At 36.7% G+C, this 21,869-nt stretch overlaps 2 protein-coding genes across 6 annotated transcripts in view; one reads left to right on the plus strand and one right to left on the minus strand.

Moving 5' to 3' along the window:
- Positions 1-99: 99 nt before the first annotated feature.
- LOC306864037 (MARVEL domain-containing protein 2-like) lies at positions 100-10,982 on the minus strand. Of its 3 annotated transcripts, XM_079407724.1 has the most exons (10): positions 10,769-10,982; positions 8,843-8,956; positions 8,379-8,508; positions 7,734-7,778; positions 4,837-5,999; positions 4,197-4,232; positions 3,394-3,545; positions 3,128-3,299; positions 2,469-2,519; positions 100-920 (listed from the first exon to the last, which is right to left on the minus strand). In XM_079407724.1, the coding sequence occupies exons 5-10, from the start codon at positions 5,947-5,949 to the stop codon at positions 801-803; spliced, it is 1,644 nt and encodes a 547-aa protein (XP_079263850.1). In that variant the 5' UTR covers positions 5,950-5,999; positions 7,734-7,778; positions 8,379-8,508; positions 8,843-8,956; positions 10,769-10,982; the 3' UTR covers positions 100-800. The 3 variants fall into 3 exon arrangements, with proteins under 3 accessions (XP_079263850.1, XP_079263851.1, XP_079263849.1); XM_079407725.1 differs by lacking the exons at positions 8,843-8,956; positions 10,769-10,982 and adding an exon at positions 7,524-7,639 and having other exon boundaries at positions 8,379-8,599; XM_079407723.1 differs by lacking the exons at positions 8,843-8,956; positions 10,769-10,982 and having other exon boundaries at positions 7,703-7,778; positions 8,379-8,477.
- The window catches only part of LOC306864038 (zinc finger FYVE domain-containing protein 16-like), a 34,587-nt gene continuing 23,700 nt past the window's right edge, over positions 10,983-21,869 (plus strand). Inside the window, exons 1-4 of one of the 3 annotated variants that reach the window (XM_079407728.1) lie at positions 10,983-11,158; positions 12,061-12,163; positions 13,378-15,347; positions 16,522-16,618. In XM_079407728.1, the coding sequence (XP_079263854.1) occupies positions 12,094-12,163; positions 13,378-15,347; positions 16,522-16,618 (2,137 nt within the window). In that variant the 5' untranslated portion in view covers positions 10,983-11,158; positions 12,061-12,093. The remainder of the gene's footprint in view (positions 11,159-12,060; positions 12,164-13,377; positions 15,348-16,521; positions 16,619-21,869) is intronic. The other 2 variants (XM_079407727.1, XM_079407726.1) reach the window with 2 other exon arrangements.

Consider the following 21,869-nt stretch of genomic DNA (forward strand, 5'->3'; position numbering starts at 1 on the left):
TGAATTAAGAAATTGTTATTTTAATTATTATAGAAATTATTACATAATTAAATTATATTGACCATAGGCTACCGGACTGTAGGCAATTGCACGCGATGTACACAGCATTCAAGTTTATTATGAATAGGCTAAATGTTACATAAAGTACATAAAATAAAATAGACAAAACTAAGTGAACCCTCCTGGGCACCGTACTTAAGACATAAATATATTTATATATTTTTTGAGGTTGTAGATTTGCTCTGTTGTGTCTTAAGTGCCTCTTGGCTTTTTTTTTTTATTCCAAAATTTTCTCAATTACAACAAATTTGCATGAAATGTTTTGACTTTTCACTCTTTACATTATTTGCATATAAATCACCTGTTCAATTTGTCAAAATGCATATACAACACTGAATATATAAGGACAAGACTGTTGTTCAGATCAAATAGAACGTCAAAGTAGTAGAAGAATGAATTGAACAGTACATACAATCATTAAAATAAACTTCAGTTAAAAAAAACAGCAGTTCTGCACGCATAAACAAACCAAACACAGAGTATTTCTTTAAACATTCATGCACTTTTAGTCAGCATAATGAAATATAAAATGTAAAACAGTATTTTCAGTCAGTGCTCAAGGCTCAGAGAGTACATTAAGAGCATGCAAGTAATCGATCCCTCATTGGATTACTGTTTGTAAGATAAATCCAGACCAGCATGGCTCTGCAGATACAGTGGTCACATGTTCAGTGTAATACGATGTCCTGGCGTGAAAATGAAGGACCGTCACAGCAGGATTGAATCTAGTGCTGCTTGTTTCAGCCGTAACCATCGTTCCAGCCCATGACTTTGTCGTACTCGTGAATCCTCTGCTTGATGTGCGAGAGTTTGTTCTTCAAGTACTCACATCTTTCCTTCTTCTCCAGAAATGAAGGATCCTTGGAACAAAATACACCATCATAGACATAAATGAGGACCATGAATAGGGAGAACTAAATATCCTCTCAATGACAGCATACACAGTAATTAAAATGGGTTAAACAGCATTCTACAGCCAAACTGCACAACTAGTCTTTAAAGGAATAGTTCATCCAAAAATGAAGATTTACTCAACCTCAGGCCTCCAAGATGTAGATGAGTTTGATTCTTCCTAGGATTTGGAGAAATATAGCATTCCATCACTTGCTCACCAGTGGATCCTCTGCAGTGAATGGGTGCCGTCAGAATGAGACTCTGATAAAAACATCACAATAATCCACAAGCAATCCACACCACTCCAGTCCATCAATTAACGTCTTATAAAGCCAAAAGCTGCATGTTTGTAAGAAACAAATCCATCATTAAGACGTTTTTAACTTCAAATCGTTGCCTCTGGCCAATATAGCAGTTAATAATCCATAATAACGCTTCATCCATTGAAAATGCCCATCCCCTATTGTCCTCTCACGGTGCTTGATTTGTGCAGATTTCTCTCCTGATTCAGAAAAGAGAACTTATTCTTTGGAGAAAGCAGTATTATGGATAGAGGACTCTAAAAAGGAAGGAAGCTAAAAAGTCTTAATGATGGATTTGTTTCTTACAAACATGCAGCTTTTGGCTTTATAAGGCGTTAATTGATGGACTGGTGTGGATTACTTGTGAATTATTGTGATGTTTTTATCAGCTGTTGGTGAACTAGTGATGCAATGCTACATTTCTCCAAATCTGCTGAAGAAACAAACTCACCTACATCTTTGGTTGCCTGAGGGTGAGGACATTTTTAGCATATTTAATTTTTTTGGTGAACTATTCCTTTAATGCAGCTCATCTGAGGTTCTAGGAAATCACAGAAACAAAACCGTGCGTCTTGACTGAGGTACGACCTGTTTATTTTCCTGTGCTATCACTCAAAATATGGATCAAACTGTCTTTATAAAGGAGCCACCGATGGTCTGAATGACTAAAGTTATTTCCTCCTCTTGAAAAGACACAATGGGGCAAATCCTGTGGGAAAATCAGCCTCCACCCCTTCCTCATCCTCCTTCCTTCCATCTTTCACCACTCACGCTTCACAACGTTAGAAATCAGCCAGACAAAACCTACTGGCCTGTAAAGCCCAGACAGAATCTCAAGACTTTTTTGAGCTGATTTTCTTGGGGAAAGGATTTAAACACAGTAATATCTGTTAAACTAAGCTGAGAGTACTACACTTTTTGTAGATGAATGTATGATCAAATTGCCAACATTTATGCTTGTCAAGTGTACACTTGTGCATGGCTTATGAATGTGAATGTGGAATATTTTTTAACATTAAATCCACAAAACTGCAATGCTTGATGCTGCAATTGACAGAATGGCATGTAAAAAAAAAAACGTAAATTATTTATTTGAAGGTAAAATAATAATAATAATTAACTGAATAAAAACATTCATTAAATAATGCACAATACAGTTTTACAGTCAGTATGTTTTTTAAACCACTAATCAAATGGATTCCAATAACTCACCATCTTCTTCCTCTGATAATCCTGCAGGATTTTGTTGATGCGATCACGCTCCTACAATCAAAAATGAGAGATTTTTATTTAGAAGACTAGAATTATTCTTCTGAAATACATTATTTACATTTATGCATTTAATAGACATTTTTATCCAAAGCGACTTATGAAAAAAGAACAAAAGCAATTTGTCAAAGAGCCAACAATATTCACAACATGCAATGGTTTATCAGACCAGATTTAACTAGATTTAGGAAGCAATGTATTAGTAAATGTTGAAATTAACATTAAAAATGCTTTAGAAATAGTTTTATTGTTAGTTCATGTTAACTTTTTTTTATAACATTCAAAATATGATAACATATGATCAAATTCTTTGCTTTAAGTCATTCCTGTGACATTTATCAAGCTAGCACTGTTTTCAAACATTTGATAAATTGCAGTTTTTTTAAAGAATAGAAAATTCCCATAAATTCTCAAACTGAGGCATCAAAACATCTGTTACTCTAACGTCCGACAAAGAACATTTAGGAAACATACTGCAAAGACTAAGATTAAAAATTTGTTTTTCCACAACACATAGAGAGACATGAATTTGTGCTTGATGAAATTCTTTTACATGTCACAAAGGACAGACTAAAGTGTACAGCAAGCAAATTTCAACTGACCATATGGCTGGTGGGATTTTGCGGTAAATTCTGTATCATCACATCCATTTCATCAAACTTCTTCAGTATCGCTTGAACTTCTACATTCAGCTCTTTATACTCAGAATACTGGTCATTAAACACGGCTTTATACTGATCCCGCTGCTCGTCTGTTCGGATAGCTGGATATTTACTGCAGGGAAAGACAAAACACAAGGGTGAGCTTAATCACAGAGCATGGTCATGAAATGAGTTCTCTTTATATAGATTGTGAAGCAAATACTCACGCAATGTAGTCCGGCATGATCACAGGTTTAGGAGCGTGTCCAGCTGGAATATGCCCTTTCACAACTTTAGCCTTGGCGACGGCAGGGGCGGCAGTGTGTGTGTGCTGTACCGGCGCTGAGACTGGCATCGGCTCCCTTGAACCATCAACAACCTATTAGAGTGAAGAGAAGGATGCAAAATTACCAGCAATATTCTTGGACTATATCACATACTGACCCTTCGCTAAGCCCCGCCCACCTTAGTTATGGTTATTAATAGAGTGCTGGAGGAATGGTGTATTTTTGTGGGCCAAAACCCAGAAACAAGTTGCATTTTAGCACTTCTCATTCCATCGTCCTGAAGTCAATGGGTTTTTGGTTAAATGTCTTTTACTTGTCTTGAAAAAAACTAACAAGTGGCTAAATGAGACTAAAAAGGTTGTCGAGGATATTAAACATCACTGAACAGGTAAACTCCTCTTTGTTTGGCTGTCGAACATGGATTAAGGCAAATGAATGAAGTAAATTACCTCAGGAATAACTGAATAACATCTGGATTAAGATGCATTTAAATGTATGAATTATATTTTGTTATATTAGTCACCAAATTGGTTTCCAGTATGCCCTTAAAGGCTATATGCAAAGGATTAAACTAGTTGAGAAATATGCAATGGAAATGTCTGCTTGCTAATCTGGGCAACAAACACTTAGATTACATAACCAGAATGATTCATTTCAACTAGAAATGCTATACATCCAGATTTTTTAGCAGATGGCAATGCACCATGGGTAAACATGAGAACAGACAGAGCCAAAATACTTGCCAAATGCACAGCAGAAGGAGAATCTCTTGGCTGCATCTATAAAACAGATAGGTGATTCAATTATTGTTGTATTCATTTTTGCATCTATCTTTAATTAGAACAAATGAAGATATGAGGATACTGGCAATGATACATCATAATTAACAGAACATACATGTTCTAACTGGGTACGACATAATACTATAGCAATTTTCTGTTCACACAAGCAAAAATAGTGCACAATGTCACAATATTACAGCCAATATGAAAATATTTTGTTTAGTACGGGGTTATTATAGTTAACTAAAATCACTAAAAACATTTTCGTTATTTGAATTAGAATAAACAAAAACTTGACTGAAACAAAATAAGTACATTTATATTTGACTTATTTTAATAATAAAATAAAATAATAAAATAAATTATTCTTTTTGAGCCACTTGCCAAAGTAACATTTCATATTTTCATTTAGTTTAATTTTAACTTGATGTATTACAGTAATTGAAACTAAAACTGAAATAAATGAATATAAAAAAAAAACTACACCAAACTAAAAAACAGAAACTAATAAAAATGACAAAAACTTTACATACTGATACTAAACACTTTTAGTATATAGCTAGTATGCAACACAAATAGAAACCAAAATAGAAAATCTCACCTCCTGCCCATTACGTTCTCGTAGTCGTCGAGCCATTTCGTGCCGCCACAGTTTTAGACACACTATGGCTCCGACCAAGTACACGATCATGGTGAAGAACAGGAAAATGATAGCGGCTGTCTGCCCAGCCTCAGTGCGACAGAAAGCGCCATTGATGCCATTATTGAAGTACTGATAGCTGCAGAGTCCACCTCGATTAGTGTCATTTACGTACACGCAGCCAGCCGCCAAAAACAAGAGCCCAAGAGCCAGGTTTATGAAGAACTCCGTTAAAGGCCACCAATTTGAGTCCAGAAGGATAGTTTGGTAGTACATGGTCATTCCCAAGACAAGCATGATAACGGTCACTATCCACGCCAATCCCGCGACCACGAGGATGAACGGCGTCTTGGGTCCGGTGTAGTGGGCGTTGCCATAACCGCCTCCATAACCGCCTCCATAACCTCCGTAACCTCCTCCATAAGCCCCACCAGGCTGCGAGTATCCAAACATGTTATACCACTCATTGTCTTTATGAATGTAAGCACAAACGCATGCAAAAATCGCTGCTCCAAGAAGCAGCTCAACGCAACCAAGAATACGTAAAAGTCCAGCCCAAGACTTCATGTAGGCGTAGCGCTGGTTGTATTCCTCGACTTTTTCGCTGTATGTCAAAGCGGTGTGCACTGTACGGCCGTCAAGGGACTCTACAGGGTTGCCCAACAGCATTGCTTCACGCTCTTTACGCGAGTTATAACTGCCTCCAGATCCGCCGTACGGGTCGCGGTAGGAACCGGGAACCGACGGCGAGTGTGGCGGAGAACAACGAACGCCGTCACTGGTCGTGTTCTTGCTGCTCGAGCCCAACATTGACTTCAACTTGCTGCTTCCGCTGCTGGACCTGAAGTAGTTCTTCCATGAGTCTGGGATGAAACGGTGGATGGGTTTGATGTCGATGGCTGAGTCCCCGTTGCCCTCGCTTCCGCTAGGGTCAAATTCAGGGCCTATCGGTGGCTGGTTTGGTAGGGGAGGAGGTGGAAGAGGTTCGGAGTATAAAGAGTCAGATGTCCTGTTATCAGTCAAGCTGTGAAGACTCGGGAGTGAGCCTGTGGGTACATCGTTGTTTTGGGGCATGTTTCGGACACAACGCCGAATGGAGTCTCCTCCAAAATTTGCACTTATCCCTAGAGGAACATGAAGTAAAAAGGCTTTAGAAAAGATCTAAAAAACTGGTTTTAGTTCTTGTAGATTAGTGGTTCTCAACTGGTGGTATGTGACCCAAAGATTGGTCGGAAGTCTGTTCTGAGCATTGCAAATGACTAGTTTGTAGAGAGTGAGAGTCACACTTTTATTCTAAAATTTGAGAATTCTAAAATTATTCTATTCTTGGCTGCGCATCTGTCTATTTTGCAAAGTTAAAACAAATAAGTAGTCTTAGCAACTTTTAAGCAGAAGTAGGTTCCTGATTTACGATACCTTTGTTGTTGATGTTAAAGGAAGTGCAAACACTGTTTGATGGTAAATACATGTTTGCTTACTTCTATATCAATTATGGCACAGTTTTAGGTCATGAGTTGATGCAATGTAAAAATCTGGGCCCTGAAGCAAAACCAGTTGAGAACCTCTATTATAGACAATGACGTTATGGCGTCTCCTCCAGAATACGCAATTACCCTTAAAGGAACATGAAGTAAAAAGGCTTTAGAAAGGATCTAGGAAACTGGTTTTAGTTCTTGTAGAGTAGTGGTTCTCAACCGGTGGTTTGTGACACAGAAATTGGTCACAGGTCTGTTGTGAACAATGCAAATGACTATAATTAAGCTTAGCTTGTAGAGTGAGCATTGCACTTTCTTAAATTTAAGATTTGGATTGAGTCAAATCTATGTGCAGTTGGTCAAGCTTCTGCGTTTTATTTTAGTTTTGCAAATATAACAAATAAGTAGCTTTATTAACTTTTAAATAGGAGGAACTCCTAATTCCCATAACCTTTGCTGCTGACGTCAAAGGAAGTGCATCCAATCAAACACTGTTTGCAAAACCAATTGAGAACCACTTTTAGGCCCATAGAGTAGATATTGTGTGCTAGATGCTTCATGATAATATTTCAGAAACTGTAGCAAAGTATGCAAAATTGTCTGCTTGTATATTGGTTGTTACTAACCAAGATACAGCTTAATGATTTCGGTGACTTACGGTGCAGGAAATGCCACTCTACAAGTGAAAGAGCACAAGAAAAAGCTAAAGCATGACGACATTATGAAAAAACCCTTCTCCAAAGCAGATAAGAGGCTATCGACACAAATAGCCACGGTACGGGATACCAGGAAGTGGTACAAGAAACCCTTAGGAGCAACAGTGTCTTAAAGGGATGAAGAAGTGAACATGCTAAATGGAAACTAGAACTGCTATGTGGGACAATTATACACTTTAGCATAATTATGCAAAAATATTTGACTTTGTAATGCTAAAATTGACCAAGTATTCCAAAGACGTGTGATAAATGTTTATATTGGTCTATGTACAATATATGTTCTCGGACAAAGGTGCTCCCCAGGTCAGGCGGTCCAACTTTGTAACTTGAACATAGCAGCGACTGAAACAGTAACCCGTCATCCACTAGCAAGAGCGTTAACTCTAAACCCACAGGAGATACGACAGCAACCCAAACATTTACGACACAGATAGAATCAAGACAGAATTGAACATGCCTGTTCAAGAACTAGACGTCTGATTGGGTAATCACAGACTACTAACGCTGCATCAACAGCATAAAATAAAGAAAACAACAATCTCCATGTTACATTCTTCCTTAAGCATAGTTTACCTAATGAAACAACAAGAGAAAAGTATTACGAATGAGAAAAAACAAGACACTTTTATAAAATACCTTTCACACGCAGACACTGTGCAAGACTTACATTGGCCTTGAGTTCTGAGTGGTTGATATATGTGAATCCAACGGCCTGAAAGACAGACAATAATAATATATTAATAAAAGCAATCAACACATTCATGAAGGGCCAAAAATACCTGTATACATCATATGACACTAACAAAAGTACTAAAAGGGATCAAAAGTAATGCTGTGCTTTTTGACCATATGTGATAAGTTCAATATATATATATATATAAATACATACAATTCAATATATATATAAATACCATAGTACAAGCTAATCGTTTTTTGTGGGTTCAACAATGTAACTAATTATCAGTAATGAATAATACATTATTTAAAATTCTACAAAATTCTATTTATACATTCCATGCTAAACTGAAACAAGGCGAGCTTAAGAAAAACACTGGGATCAACAGGTCACCAAAGTTTAAATAATGGTTGTTTATCATAAACAGTGCGTAGATCTACTCTCAAAACTAAGATATCTGCTTTCTTTAAGACATATTTCAAATATGAAGCAAAAGAAGGTTTAGTAAACAACAGCACTGACAGACAGATGTGTTTATAATAAAACAACAACGATCACATCTTTAGAAATGCGGCTTACTTTTACTATATAAAGGTATTATACATAAAATACACTTTAAGGATGGTTTCGCCTTACCTTTTCCACCATCAAAGAGGTTTTTCTTCCTCTACATATTTTTCGGAAAACACACACAGGTTTGGAAAGTTGTACCACGTGACGCAGCCTATCCCTGCGTGTGACGTCATCAGAGACTTGTAGACTTTACCTGAAGAGAGAGATCTAACTTTGATCAGCTGTTATAAATCATTAGAAACTATTTTCTTCTTCTCACAGGCTATAAGAGCAATGACGGCATTGACTGAAACTGGTGACTAATGTGTGCAGACTCTCAGGTGAGAGTCATTTGCATGAGCTTTATCATGGACAGATATACATTTTTAATAATATATTGTATATTAAATACAATAATATATTGGTTTACATTATAGAGTAATATAATACATTACTGAAGTCATTTTAAAAGTCAAGTAGTTATAAAAGTGCACATATTAATAATATTTAATAAGATATATTTTGAATAAATCACACACGTGACTCACTGCAGGAAGAGTTTGTGCTTCCTCTTCACTATAATGATGTCATTTCTATTCAGATCAGAAGGTGGATGTGAGTTCCTCATGCTGCCTTCAATCTACAATGGCTGACCTAAATTTCTGTGATATTTGCAAATCATCAGTATTGCTCAGTCACATCTTGCTTACTCTGCATCATTTGCTGGAAAAACAACATGCTGTATTTACTGTTTAAACAAGAGTTATCTCATGTGCTGTCAGTGTGATTCATTTCCAAACATCTTTTGGTAAAACTTGAAAAGGCAAAGAGACTTTCAGTTGACACACGGAAAGCAGTTTTCATTCAGTTAGTTGAGGAACTAAAGAAGCATATAGAGGAAGAATATGTGGAAATATACTCAGTTTAAAACAAGGATGTAGTGTTGTTCAGGTGAAAACAAAACTATTATGCAACAAAATATTTCTTAAGATGAAAATGAAGAAGATTAGGTTGAAAGGTATCAGTTACTTATTATACCTCAAACAAATATGATCTGTAATAAACATTTATAACCCCTTCTTATTTCAAACTGCTAAAGCACACTATTGAGCTGTACAACTGATTTGCAAACTAAGTCTTTTTATGGTCCACCTCACCTTCTCATGGCAATAATTAATGAATAGGAACTCTTTCAGTAACAGCTGGATAATCCTAAGGACTAACTTTTCATTTAAAAATTGCTGTGTATTTGTATTGCTGTAGGAATAAACACACACACACTCACACACACACACTCACACTCACACACACACTCACTCACTCACTCACTCACTCACACACACACGTTTACTTAGCTATCTAAATGGGGACATTTCATAGGCGTAATGGTTTTTATACTGTACAAACTGTATGTGCTATTGCCCTACACCTAAACTTAGCCCTCACAGGAGACTTTCTGCATTTTTACAATTTCAAAAAAACTTTGTTTAGTTTATTTTTAAACCCGTTTTACAAATGAGGACATCCTCAAAGGGCGGTTTTTGGAGATTTTGTCAAGTTTACCTCAATTTTGGGTACAAATTTGTCCCCAAAATATGGTTAAGTAGGTACACACACACACAAACTGAATAAAATACTGAAATATTTACAGCCCAGCAGGGAACAGACCATTGGAGAGAACAGAATGGTATGAACATTATGAACAAATGTTCATATAAATGTTAATATAAAGTTTCCGGTTTGTAATAATCTTCTCAAAACATTAGCACAAAAACATTTAGCCTATATATTGTTCATGGATTTTTTTTTTAACGTTTTAGCTGGTCGTTTGTCTATAGAGAACATTCAAAGGTAACGTTCTCGTAATGTCTGCAAAATGATGAAATGAAATGTTCCCTTAACATTGGCATAACCAATAAAAACAACACTTAAAATATTTTAAAAACTACACATTTCAGACAATATTCAGAAATATAATTTTGAATGTTCTTAGAACATATTTTTTTAGTTGGAGTTCCTTTAATGTTTTCTGTAACGTTCCGAATGTTTTGAAGGTTCTGTGAAACGCTCGGAGGCCTGGTTGCACAGACAGGGCTTAGACTAAGCCAGTATAGGCAATAGTTTAAGTAATTTTTACTAACGTGCCTTAGAAAAAAAACATTACTGGTGTGCATCTTGAGACAAAACAGTGTCACTGATATATTTTAAGATCAGTCAGTGCAAGTTTCTTTCATTTAAAACTGTTCAGATTTACATAGTCTGGGACTAGGTTTAAGCCTTTTCTGTGAAACCGGGGGAGAATGTTTTTATAACTTAAGTTAAATTATAACTTAAGGCCTTCATCAGGTTAGCCGCCACACTGAATAGCCTACTTGAATGAACGAGGCAGTGAGGGAATGAATGACTTGTGGTCTTTACAATGGTGCTCACTGTATTAAGGCACACGTAAGATCACGTAATTTTAGCAAACTCACAGATTTCAAAACTGTTGTAATTGTATGCAGTTTTTGTCTCCTGGAAGTGTTTTTTTTCTTCTTCCTCTCCGACAAGACGCAGTTGTTAAACAACAATACAGTGCATTGAACACGCTGTACTTCAGTCCCTTACTGACTCATTTTTTTATTCCTGTCAAAAATTAAATATGACGCTGTTACCCTGACTGCTATAATTCAGAGTCAAAAATAGTGCGCGTCCCCTTTAAACAGCGAGTCTCGCGCCGGGTGGAAATGGTCGCTCGCGCAGTCGACTGTGGCATTTACTGAGGAAAAAGAAAACATTAGCTAGCTGCTAACAGTGAGATACACTAACATTTCATCTGAATACCGCCAACAAACGAAGACGACTGAGCAATGACACATATTAAGGTAGCTAATTAATCGGAATCATATCATAAAAAATAATATTCCAGTCAACTGGGTTGTATTTATGTTTGTGTGTGATTAGACGCTAGCAGCTAGAAGCTAGTTAGCAGATTGCTAATGATAACTGAACAGCTAATATAACTTTATGAAAATAGTAAGTTTATGTACTGTTTATTTTTGATATTTTGGGTTTACGAAAGCTTTATTATGGTGTGCTGAAACGGTTTGAATGGTGTGCTTTATTCGGTTTTGACTGCAGTGAGCTGGTAAATTATATTCATATGGGTAATTAGAGACTTTATCTTAGATAAATAATGATGTTATTATTAATATTGAAAATAATAGGACTAATAAGCACTAAGTAAACGTTATCCAGTTCATTTAAATTACTAATTAACATCCAACAAAGGTTGATATCATAGCTCATGACAGAGGAATCCTAGGTAGTTACTATAATGAGTTAATTAATTTAGTATATTGTTTTAGTATTTATAGTTTCTTGTTTATAATGTATTGTTGTTTACAATGTGTTCTTTGTCAAATCTTTGATTTGCTTTGCAGACCTGGTGAAATCACACTTCCACTTTTCACTTCACAATAAATCACAGCAAAGTAAACATCTAAAGCGTTAAATTACTGTCAATTCAGATGTTGAAAATATTCAATCTTACAATTATACAAATCTTCAATGTTAAATAATAGCCATACGTATTTGTCCCCACTTTTTACTTATTTGTATTTAAGCATTGAGAACAGCTTGCCTATTTGTTTCTTATTATTTTGTCTAGTACTGTCAGTAGCTACCAAGTATTCCCTAGTTAGATTCCTAAGACGGAAAAATGTTATATTTGTAAAAAAAAATATATTTTTAACTCTCTGTCCCAACTGCCCCAATTTCTCTGCAGGGGTAAGTGAGGTGTATCGTACCCTGTCCTAGGATGGACAGTTATTTTAAGGCTGCTGTGTGCGACCTGGACAAGCTTTTGGATGACTTTGAACTCAATGCAGGTTTGAGACTTTTGCTTTACTGATATTATAATATTATAAATATTAATTTTGCACTTCCAAATTGGTGAGGACACAATTCCAGGGTGTAAATTGATGTGAATTCGACCACTTTTTCCATTCATTTAATTGATCGTACGTTCTGTATAAATATATATCCTATTAGTATGTCAAGTTTTATCATATGTTGGTAGTTTTTGAAAAATTGTAAAATATTATAAATTGAAATAACTGATTTGTATTTGAATATATTTTAAAATTGAAATGTATTCTTTTGATGGCAAAGCTGAATTTTCTGCATCAGTACTCTGGTCTTTAGTGTCACGATCATTTAGAAATATGCTGATTTGCTGCTAGATTATTATTAGTTATTATTGGTGCTCAATTATTAATAATTGTTCTTAATTTTATCAATGTTGAAACGTGTTTTGCTGAAATGAAAACTACGTTTTTTTTTTTATTGTACTTACCCCAAACCTTTGAACATGACTGTGTCATGGTACTTTCCACAAAAATATGAAGCATTAAAACTTTTTATTTAGCATTGATAATAATAAGAAATGTTTCCTGAGCAACAAATCAGCATGATTTCTGAAGGATCAGTAATATAATGATGCTAAAAATTCAGCTTTGTATTACAGGAATAAATTACATTTAAAAAATATATTAAATTACAATAATGTTTTCATAAAATCAAAATATATATATTATTTGAAATAATATAAAAAAAATTATTATTTCAACCTTTTGACTGGACAAATCTCATATATGATGTGTTATTCATAATATATAATATGTGCAACAATATATATCCTATATATGCTATCTGATCTTATAATTTTATGTCAGTTTTATGTAGGGGTGGGCGATATGGCAAAAATATCATATCACGATTTGTTTTAAGAGATTTCACGATTTTATCACGATTCATGTTGGTTTTACTATTTTGTCTGAGCAGTACAGCCAAACTAATTTCCCTATTATAAAGACCAATCCTTTATAATGTACAAATAATGTGCTTTTGTGATTGCGAATAAGTGCAGAGTCCCGTGAGAGTAACCGCTGATTTAACACTGAATGGATGTGGCGTTGTACAGCATATAGAGAAGGAGGTGTCAGAACTGCAACTGATAGAATGTGCGCTGTAGCCCAATAAATTACTACATTATAAATTATAAATACACTACATTATAAATTAATATGATGTTTCACTTTAGTTTCAGAGGAGCTTGAGAACAAGCCCACCACTTTTCCAAGCCCTCCTTGTCCGGACTCCACGATTGTCCCTGGTCACCATTTGGACCTTCAGAGCTTCATACCAGAGCAACGCACAGTCTCGCAAACACTCCCAGATGTCAATGCCCTGCACTATGGACTTACATCACAAAGTATTACCTTAAACCAAAAAGATTCTTATTCAAATGAACGGCCACTCACAGATGTGGACCTCCTGTCCTCCGTTGATAGCAGAGGCATCAAAAGTTCGGCTCCTCCTTGTCCGGACCGCTCCCTAAAGCCTGTGTGTGACCTGGTGAATGATACGGGTTCTGCAAACCTTCAGCAAGCCGATAGTCAGGAGGACTTTAAAGAGCTGGACGTTCCTGAGAAACAAACTAATGAGGAGCTGCTAGTGGACTTCAAGAGTCCTGTACTATCAGCTTCAGAAGATACTTCTAACACTGGTGAATTACCAAAATATGACTCTGAGATTAACTATAACTCATTCAGCCTGCTAGATGTCATTTTACCGGCCGTTGGTGACCCTCATGGTTTAAGTAGCATCACACCTTTGGAGTGCAATCAGATTGAAAGTTCTCGTCCTGAAGACTCAAACTTCAATGATCAGAACAGTTCTCCATGCGAAGTCTCAGTGAACGAGGAAGATGTTTGTAATTCAATTCCTCATGCTACAAATGAAGCTGTTTCAGCATCCAATGAAGAGCATCCTGTATCGCTGCAGCCAGACTCAACAGATACCCAACTGTCTGAAGATCTCAGTGTCAAAAATTTTGAGGATTCAGCTGGAAGTCCCTCCCTGGAGAAGGAACCTTCTTTATCTTGCTTGCCGATGGCTGTATCTATGTGTGGATCCCTTGTGGCGTCTTTAGACCCACAGGAAGCAGTGATTGAAACCAAAGATGAGGCTGAAGTAGAAAAAAATTCAGCAATTCAAGAGGCTGAAGAGTTAATTCTTCCGTTAGAAGAACCCACAACTCCGTTCTCCTCCAACAGGGCTGATTCCTCACCTGAAGATGAACCTGAGCTTGTCCAAATCATGTCGAACACAGAAAGGACGACTGCTGTTTCAGGCCATTACCCTGAAAGAAACTTTAAACGCAACTTGTCGCAGACAGAGAAAGAGTTGTGCGAAAGCAACCCGTCTCCGCCCTATTCAGAAAGCCCAAATTATTCCTACGAGTTCAGTATCGCCAACGATTACCTTCCTGAAAGTGACCAGACTGTGATGATGGTTACGGATGAGGAGCTGGACGCCTTTCTGATGGGTCAGGGTGTGAAAATCAACTCTGATGCAGGTGCAGAAAAATTCGTAGATGACGGCTTTTCAGAATTTAACGGAAACGTGGAAGGCTTTTTAGACGAGGAACTGCAGAGCTGCAAAGTCGAGACGTTTGCTTCTCCTGAGAGCGATGGTTCTCCTCAATATCTGGAGGAGAGCGAAGGTTCGAACGTTTCTTCTTCATCTCAGGACAGCAGCCCGCTGAGGACAGACGCCACACAAACAATTAGCCATGAAAATGCAACTAGCCCTGTTGAGATTCAGTCAGTTTGCGCCCCCAACCAAGAGTCAAATTACGGTGGGGCGAGACCAAAGCAGTTGTCCAACCAAACCGCACGGCCTCCATCTGAAAGACACCGAACCGGCTATGCTGAACCCGATGTACCAGGCCTCTCTGCAGAGAATGGCTCACAAGTTTCTCCCAACCAAGATGAAAATAACTGTGAACCCCCTTCTTATCAGCAATATGATGGCAATTATGGCCATGACGAGCTTTCAGAGCCTCCACCATACCCAGGAGAGAGTCCTGATCCACCAGGACACGAGGCCGAGGATCTGGGTTCAAAGCAGCCCCCTTGGGTGCCGGACTCCGAGGCTCCTAACTGCATGAATTGTGAGCAAAAGTTTACTTTTACCAAGAGGAGACACCATTGCAGAGCATGTGGAAAGGTGAGTTTGTTGTCTCTCAGTGTCAGTACCCACAATATAAGATATAAAATAGTTTGGGGTCTTACGATTATTTTTTTTTAAAGAAACTAATACGTTTATTCTGCAAGGATGCATTAAATTGATCAGAAGTGACCATAAAGTTATAAAAGATTTGTTTCAAATGAATGCTGTTCTTTTCTATTCATCAAAGAATACTGAAAAATAAAATGTCATGGCTTAGGGTTAGGCTTGGCTTCCACTGAAATAAGATGCACCTGTTTTCAGCAAATAATAAATCAAATTAATCTTTATTTAGCAACAAATCAGCATGTTAGAATGGTTTCCGAAGGATCATGTGACACTAGAGACAATAATGATGCTGACAATTCGGTTTTGATCACAATAATAAATTATATATTCAAATTTCACCTTATATAAATTTAAATAGATATTTTAAATTATAGTTATATTTCACAATACTACTGTTTTTACTGTGTATTTGATCAAATAAATGCAGTCTTGTTGAGCAGAAGAGTCTTCTTTCAAAAACATTGACTTTAACGTAAAATTTTAAACTTCAGTAGTTATGTATTTAATATTTGGATATAATACATAATAATAATAATTAGCTGCAGTAGTATTATGAAGTATTTTATGGCACTAAATTAACTTAGAGTCTTCGTAATGTGTTTGCTTCAGTTCTGAATGTGACTTTGTAACTTTGTGTAGTAGTTGAGTGTGCCCTGACTTTTGGAGGTGAAAGGCAAATAACCGCAGTGTGAATCAATGAATTAACATGCAGTCAGCTGCGTTCATTTAGAGCAAAGTTCTGTGTCATTGTGTTCTAGTTTATTTATAACCACAGGAAAGCCTTAAACCTGTAGTCCACTGCCTTAGACAGCAAAAGTACTCATTTTATGTATTGGAGGTCTTTTGTTTTCATTACGTCAGTGTGGTGTTTATTCTGCTCTGGAGGTGCTAAATATAGAGGTGGATTTGCTGGGTCAGCAGAATGTATTTTTAGCGCTGATATAGTTTCCCGCTTGAATTGCTGCACTGAGTTGCTGTTTTCAAGACATACTGGGCCAATAACTAAAATGGGCTAAAGGACACCAGAGAGTTTTCTCCAGGTTTATGTCTGATGAAGTACTGCGTTTATCCAGTGTTTGAGTGAATAATGTTGTCTGCTTTGCAGGTGTACTGTGCAAACTGCTGCAACCGCAAATGCAGACTGAAATATCTGGACAAAGAGGCCAGGGTTTGTGTCATCTGCCATGTTACCCTACAGAGAGGTGAGTGCTAAACCACTTTATTATAGTCCCCAGCTGGCTTAATAAAAATGAGTTCAATATGTTCAAGTGGATGCAATGCACTGTACCTTTAAAACATCCATTACAACAACCAAACATTAAAAGGATAGTACATCAAAACATGAAATTTTTCTGAAAATGTCCTCACCCATCCAAGATGAATTTGTGTCTTTATTGGAACAGATTTGGAGAAATGTAGCATTCCATCACTTGCTCACCAATGGATCCTTCTGCAGTGAATGGGTGCCGTCAGAGTCCAAACAGCTGATAAAAACATCACAATAATCCACAAGTAATCCACATCACTCCGGTCCATCAGTTAACATCTTGAGTATCAAAAGCTGCGTGTTTGTAAAAAAACAAATCCATCATTAAAATGTTATTAACTTCAAGCCATTGCTTCCATCTAAAATATAATCCTATGGATTAGGGTTGGGCCGATAGATGATGCCATTGTCCATCGCCGATTGCTGATAGACATCATGATGTTGAGCCGGCATCATGATCCTCTACCTCCACCCCCTCGTGTTCATAAAGAAAATGACGTGCACTATGGAATTGGGCTGTGCGATTTGGGGAAAATATCTAATTGCGAATTTTTTTTTTTATTTATTTATTTATTTTTTTTACACATTGCGATTGCGATTTGATTTGCAATTTTAAATTTGCAAAATCAAGCTTCAGCTCAATATTGTCAATAATGTGCAGGACAGTATGAGTATCGTTACCCTGCTAAAAAAAAAAACAATAGAAACCATCGCAGAAATTCTTATAATTTCCATAAAAACCAATACAAAATACCTTTTTGTTTTGGGCATTATTCCAATAGAAATTACTGTTGTTCTATTGGTTGCCATCTGCTAGATTACATCCCACCAATACAAATACCAGTAGACACCATTATAGTTTACATTAAAACCAATACAATTCCCATCATAACCTTTAAATCAATTACATTTTCTATTGTATTTTGGGAGGGGTTCTACTGTTTTTTTTTTTGTTTGTTTTTGTTCTTTCTGCAGGGAAGAGTATTAGTATTTATAAGAGTATAGTATTTCTCTAGTCAATTATTAAAGTATTACATGTTACGCGGGCTGATTCATTCTTTTTAAGTATTTGGGATTTTAAGAACAAGTGGGAAATGTGCAAGCAGTTAGACTTAATTTACATTCGTTTTAAACGCGGAGCCAGGCGTGAGTGGACACAGGTTGCACGCGTGCGTCAGGCCTCGTCCATATTGCCAGATGCGCTCTTGAGAGACTTGCGGAGCAGAACCGGGCGCGAGACCGTGAGTATAAAAGAGCATTACGAGACAGGCTGCGTGTAAACGGCTCGTCCGTGAGACGCACAGCGTGGGGCAGAGCGGAGCAAGTATGAGAAGCATTCAGAGACACGGGCTGTGTGAGCGGTCTTCTGAATTAACGAACATGCATTATAAACTTATTTAAATGTAATCTGTTGGGGAGATAAAATGTGTAAGATAAGGTTCATTTAGCCTACAAATAAAAACATCTAAAAATTTATCTTTTATTCTCCAGTACTGAAAGCAGAACCGATAAGGGAGCTCTTGATATGCGTTGTGACGCAGCTCTTGCAAATGACCTTTTTTGTTCGTTGTCTGTCATTTCGAAGCTGAAGTTACATACGTTTTTCTTTAGTTTTAATTTGCCTAACTTTCGATCTGACCCTTTTAAAATGGTGGGCGTTTACGCAGTTGGCTAGAGCAATGATGATCAGGGAGAACGGAGGTGCGATTACTCTATTGGTTAGTTGGTAAGTACTGTTTTGGTTAATAAGACCGCCACTCAAGGCTGGCAATCATGCATATGCTCTGGAACGGAGTGATATGGCGTCCACATCGCAGGCTTTGCGATTAGCAAATTGCAACGTCTCAAATCGCAATTGCGATTCGATTTCGATTAATCGATTAATTTTTCTGAAAATCTGAGCATATCACACCAGTCCTCAGATCCTTACACTGGCTTCCAGTTACATTTAGGATTGATTTTAAAGTACTTTTTCTTGTTTATAAATCACTCAATGGCCTAGGACCTAAATACATTGCAGATATGCTCACTGAATATTAGGGGTGACCCCGAATAGTCAACGATTTGATGCTTCGATAGGAGAAACCTGATTCGACTCCCAATCTCATAGTCGAATACATTATATGTTATGATTATGCCATTTTGGCTATATGGGGGTGCTTAAATGTCTGATTTCACATAGAACTACCGGTTTTCTCCAAATAAGTTAATATATAGCCTATTATGATAATGCTGTAAATAAGAATCTGAAAAGAAAGAAGCTTTAAATAAATATTTTAATGTGCGTGAATAAATCCAGCCACCCCTATAGATTTAAGTTTCACTTTCCATGCGTGACCGACAGAAGCATCTTGGCAGCATGGATTTAAAAAACAAAGACTCAAACTGACACAGGCAGAGTGAAAGGCTGGATTTTTTTCGATCAGGTAGGGTACAAGTGATTTCAAAACAATTCAGCCGGTTTATATATATTGTGTATATATTATTTATCTCGTATAAGGTGCATTCGGTTGAGTTACGCGGATGCAATAAAGCGCTTCATTGTAGTACTACTGTGATTAACGTTATCTCTCAGCGAGCAGCGCGATTAGGACAAACAAAAATGCAGAATATTAATGACTATGACTGGGACTGTTATTTACACATTATAATGAGAACACTATTATAATAAAACGCTGTGAATTTTTAAAGTTTAGCTGCTGTGTTTCTGCACGTTGTTGCGTGAAGAACGCGTCCACAAAAGGAGTTCATTCAGAGCCGGGCAGACACGTTCATGCATTCGAGGCATTTTGTTGTATAAATAACGAAGTGTATGAGATAAATTAGTTAAATCCCATTGATTAAAAACCTGCCATCATATGGTTCAATCTACTGGTCATCTTCAGTGCGCGCAGCTCAAAACAGAAATGCAGAACGTTAATCTACTGTCATATACGTAATGTTAAAATGAGAGCACTATTGTAAAAATTTTTGTGAATTCTTAGGGTTTCACTGACATTTAATGTTAACTATCTTTTAATCAAAACATATAACTATATTTACCCCGTTTGTATCTGCGAGGCATCCGTTAGGCTATTTTCCGTGTTAACGTCCGTATTTATGACTGTCTGACTTGACTCTTGGTATTTTGTATTTTGCCCCGCCCCCAAACATGTGATTCGACTATCGGGAAGATTCGAAAATCCCGGTTCGACTATGAAAATCCTTAGACGGGGACACCCCTACTGAACACCCCTTTACCTAACAGACCACTCAGATCATTAAGATCGAGTCAGTTAGAAATACCAAGGGTTCACACAAAACAAGCGGAGTCCGCTTTTAGCTATTATGCTGCCCGCAGTTGAAACCAGCTTCCAGAAGAGATCAGATGTGCTAAAACATTAGCCACATTTAAATCCAGACTCAAAACTCATCTGTGCATTTGTTGAATGAGCACTGTGCTATGTCCGAACTAATTGCACTGTATTTTATGTATAATCATTTTCTATTCTTAGCTGTTTTAAATTCATTTTAAATCAATTTTATATAATTTAAAAGTTTAAACAGAAGGCTAAAGTAAGTGCTGTGATGGTAAAGAGAATGTGGGCGAAGAAAGACAAGTGTGCTGTTTAATCAGTTGAAAGTAGGACCTCTGAGTTCTATTTGTTTGGTTTATGATGGTCAAAGTAAGTAGGGGTAAAATAGTGGAATAGTTAGGTGTTTTGGAAGGTTTTTTTCACTTAGTGCGGAAGAGTTTGAACATCTTGAGTGTTTGTTTTTAAAATCCTTATTTTTATTGTTTATTATTATTATTATTTTTTAATTCCTTGTTTTTGTTGTGATTTATAATTTTTTTTTTACTTCCTTTTATGTAAAGCACTTTGAATTGCCACTGTGTATGAAATGTGCTATATAAATAACGCGCCTTGCCTAAAAGGAATAAATACGAGATGGGAGGAAAATATATATTTCAATACTTTCACTCGCAGTTATATATCGTGTAATTATACTGTTTTTAAATTGCGGGCATCGAGCGAGCTGCTATTATGCCTGGCATTGAAACTGCTTTTGAATGCATGATGACGTTTTAGTTTCACTTTCACTTTTGAGATTCGCGATCACACGTACTCTGTTTATACTATGGATAAACTATCTCTCCTTACTATGTTTATGTGGTATGTGAAATTTTATGTACTGTAATGTAACAGGCAACCGTTGGAAATCATTATTTGTTTTCCGTGCCTTTCTGAATATGGACTCATGCTTCGGGCACAACTTCTAACTCCCCCAATGTCATCGTCCATCGCGATGTTTCACTGTAGACATCATCTGATGCCAATTTTGTAGATATCGCCCCAACCCTACTATGTATTATAGTTTTGTATTTAGGCTAAAAGCAGCAGTTTTAAGTTAAAATACCTTAATGGAGTGGTGTGAATTACTGTGTGGATTGTGTTGTTTTTATCATCTGTTTGGACTCTCATTCTGACGGCACCCATTCACTGCAGAGCATCCATTGGTGAGCAAGAGAAGTAATGCTAAATTTCTCCAAATCTGGTGAAGAAACAAACTCATCTACATCTTGAAGGCCTAAGAAGGAGTGAACTTTCAGCAATTTCTCATTTTTGGGTGAACTATTTCTTTAAAGGCCGACAATCTGTGGCAATGGTTCATGTCGGTGTAGAAATGGGTATGACCCATTTCTACACTTAGGCCTACATGAACTACTGCCACAGATTGAACCATGGTTTAATTTTAGCGGTGTAATGTGGTAAACAGAAATATAGGTTGATAAAATTAGTGTTTTTGAGGAAGAACTACTCAAAAGCACTTATTGTATTGGTATTGTGATATTGGCATTAAATCTTTGAAAAAGCTTTATTTGATGCACTTAGTATGTATTAGATATCTCTGTGAAGTAATCAGCTGTAAAGGCACGCTTGCATTTAAAACGATAACAATAATGATAACGTTGTCATTTACAGCTGGGAAAAAAAAAATAGTTCTGAAAGCGATTCCAGAGGTATCATTCCTCTGTGCCTTTATCGTTATAGTTGTGATATGAACTCTATTCTATTAAAAACAGAACAATTTTAACAATTTTAAAACTGTATCGGTCTTTATTAGTTCTGGCAGAAAGGTGCATTCACACCAAAAACGACAACTATAACCAAGTTTAAAAAAACTTATATCTCAATATTTTTTTG

The sequence above is a fragment of the Barbus barbus genome, assembly GCF_936440315.1.
Source record: "Barbus barbus genome assembly, chromosome: 45".
Lineage (NCBI taxonomy): Eukaryota > Metazoa > Chordata > Actinopteri > Cypriniformes > Cyprinidae > Barbus > Barbus barbus.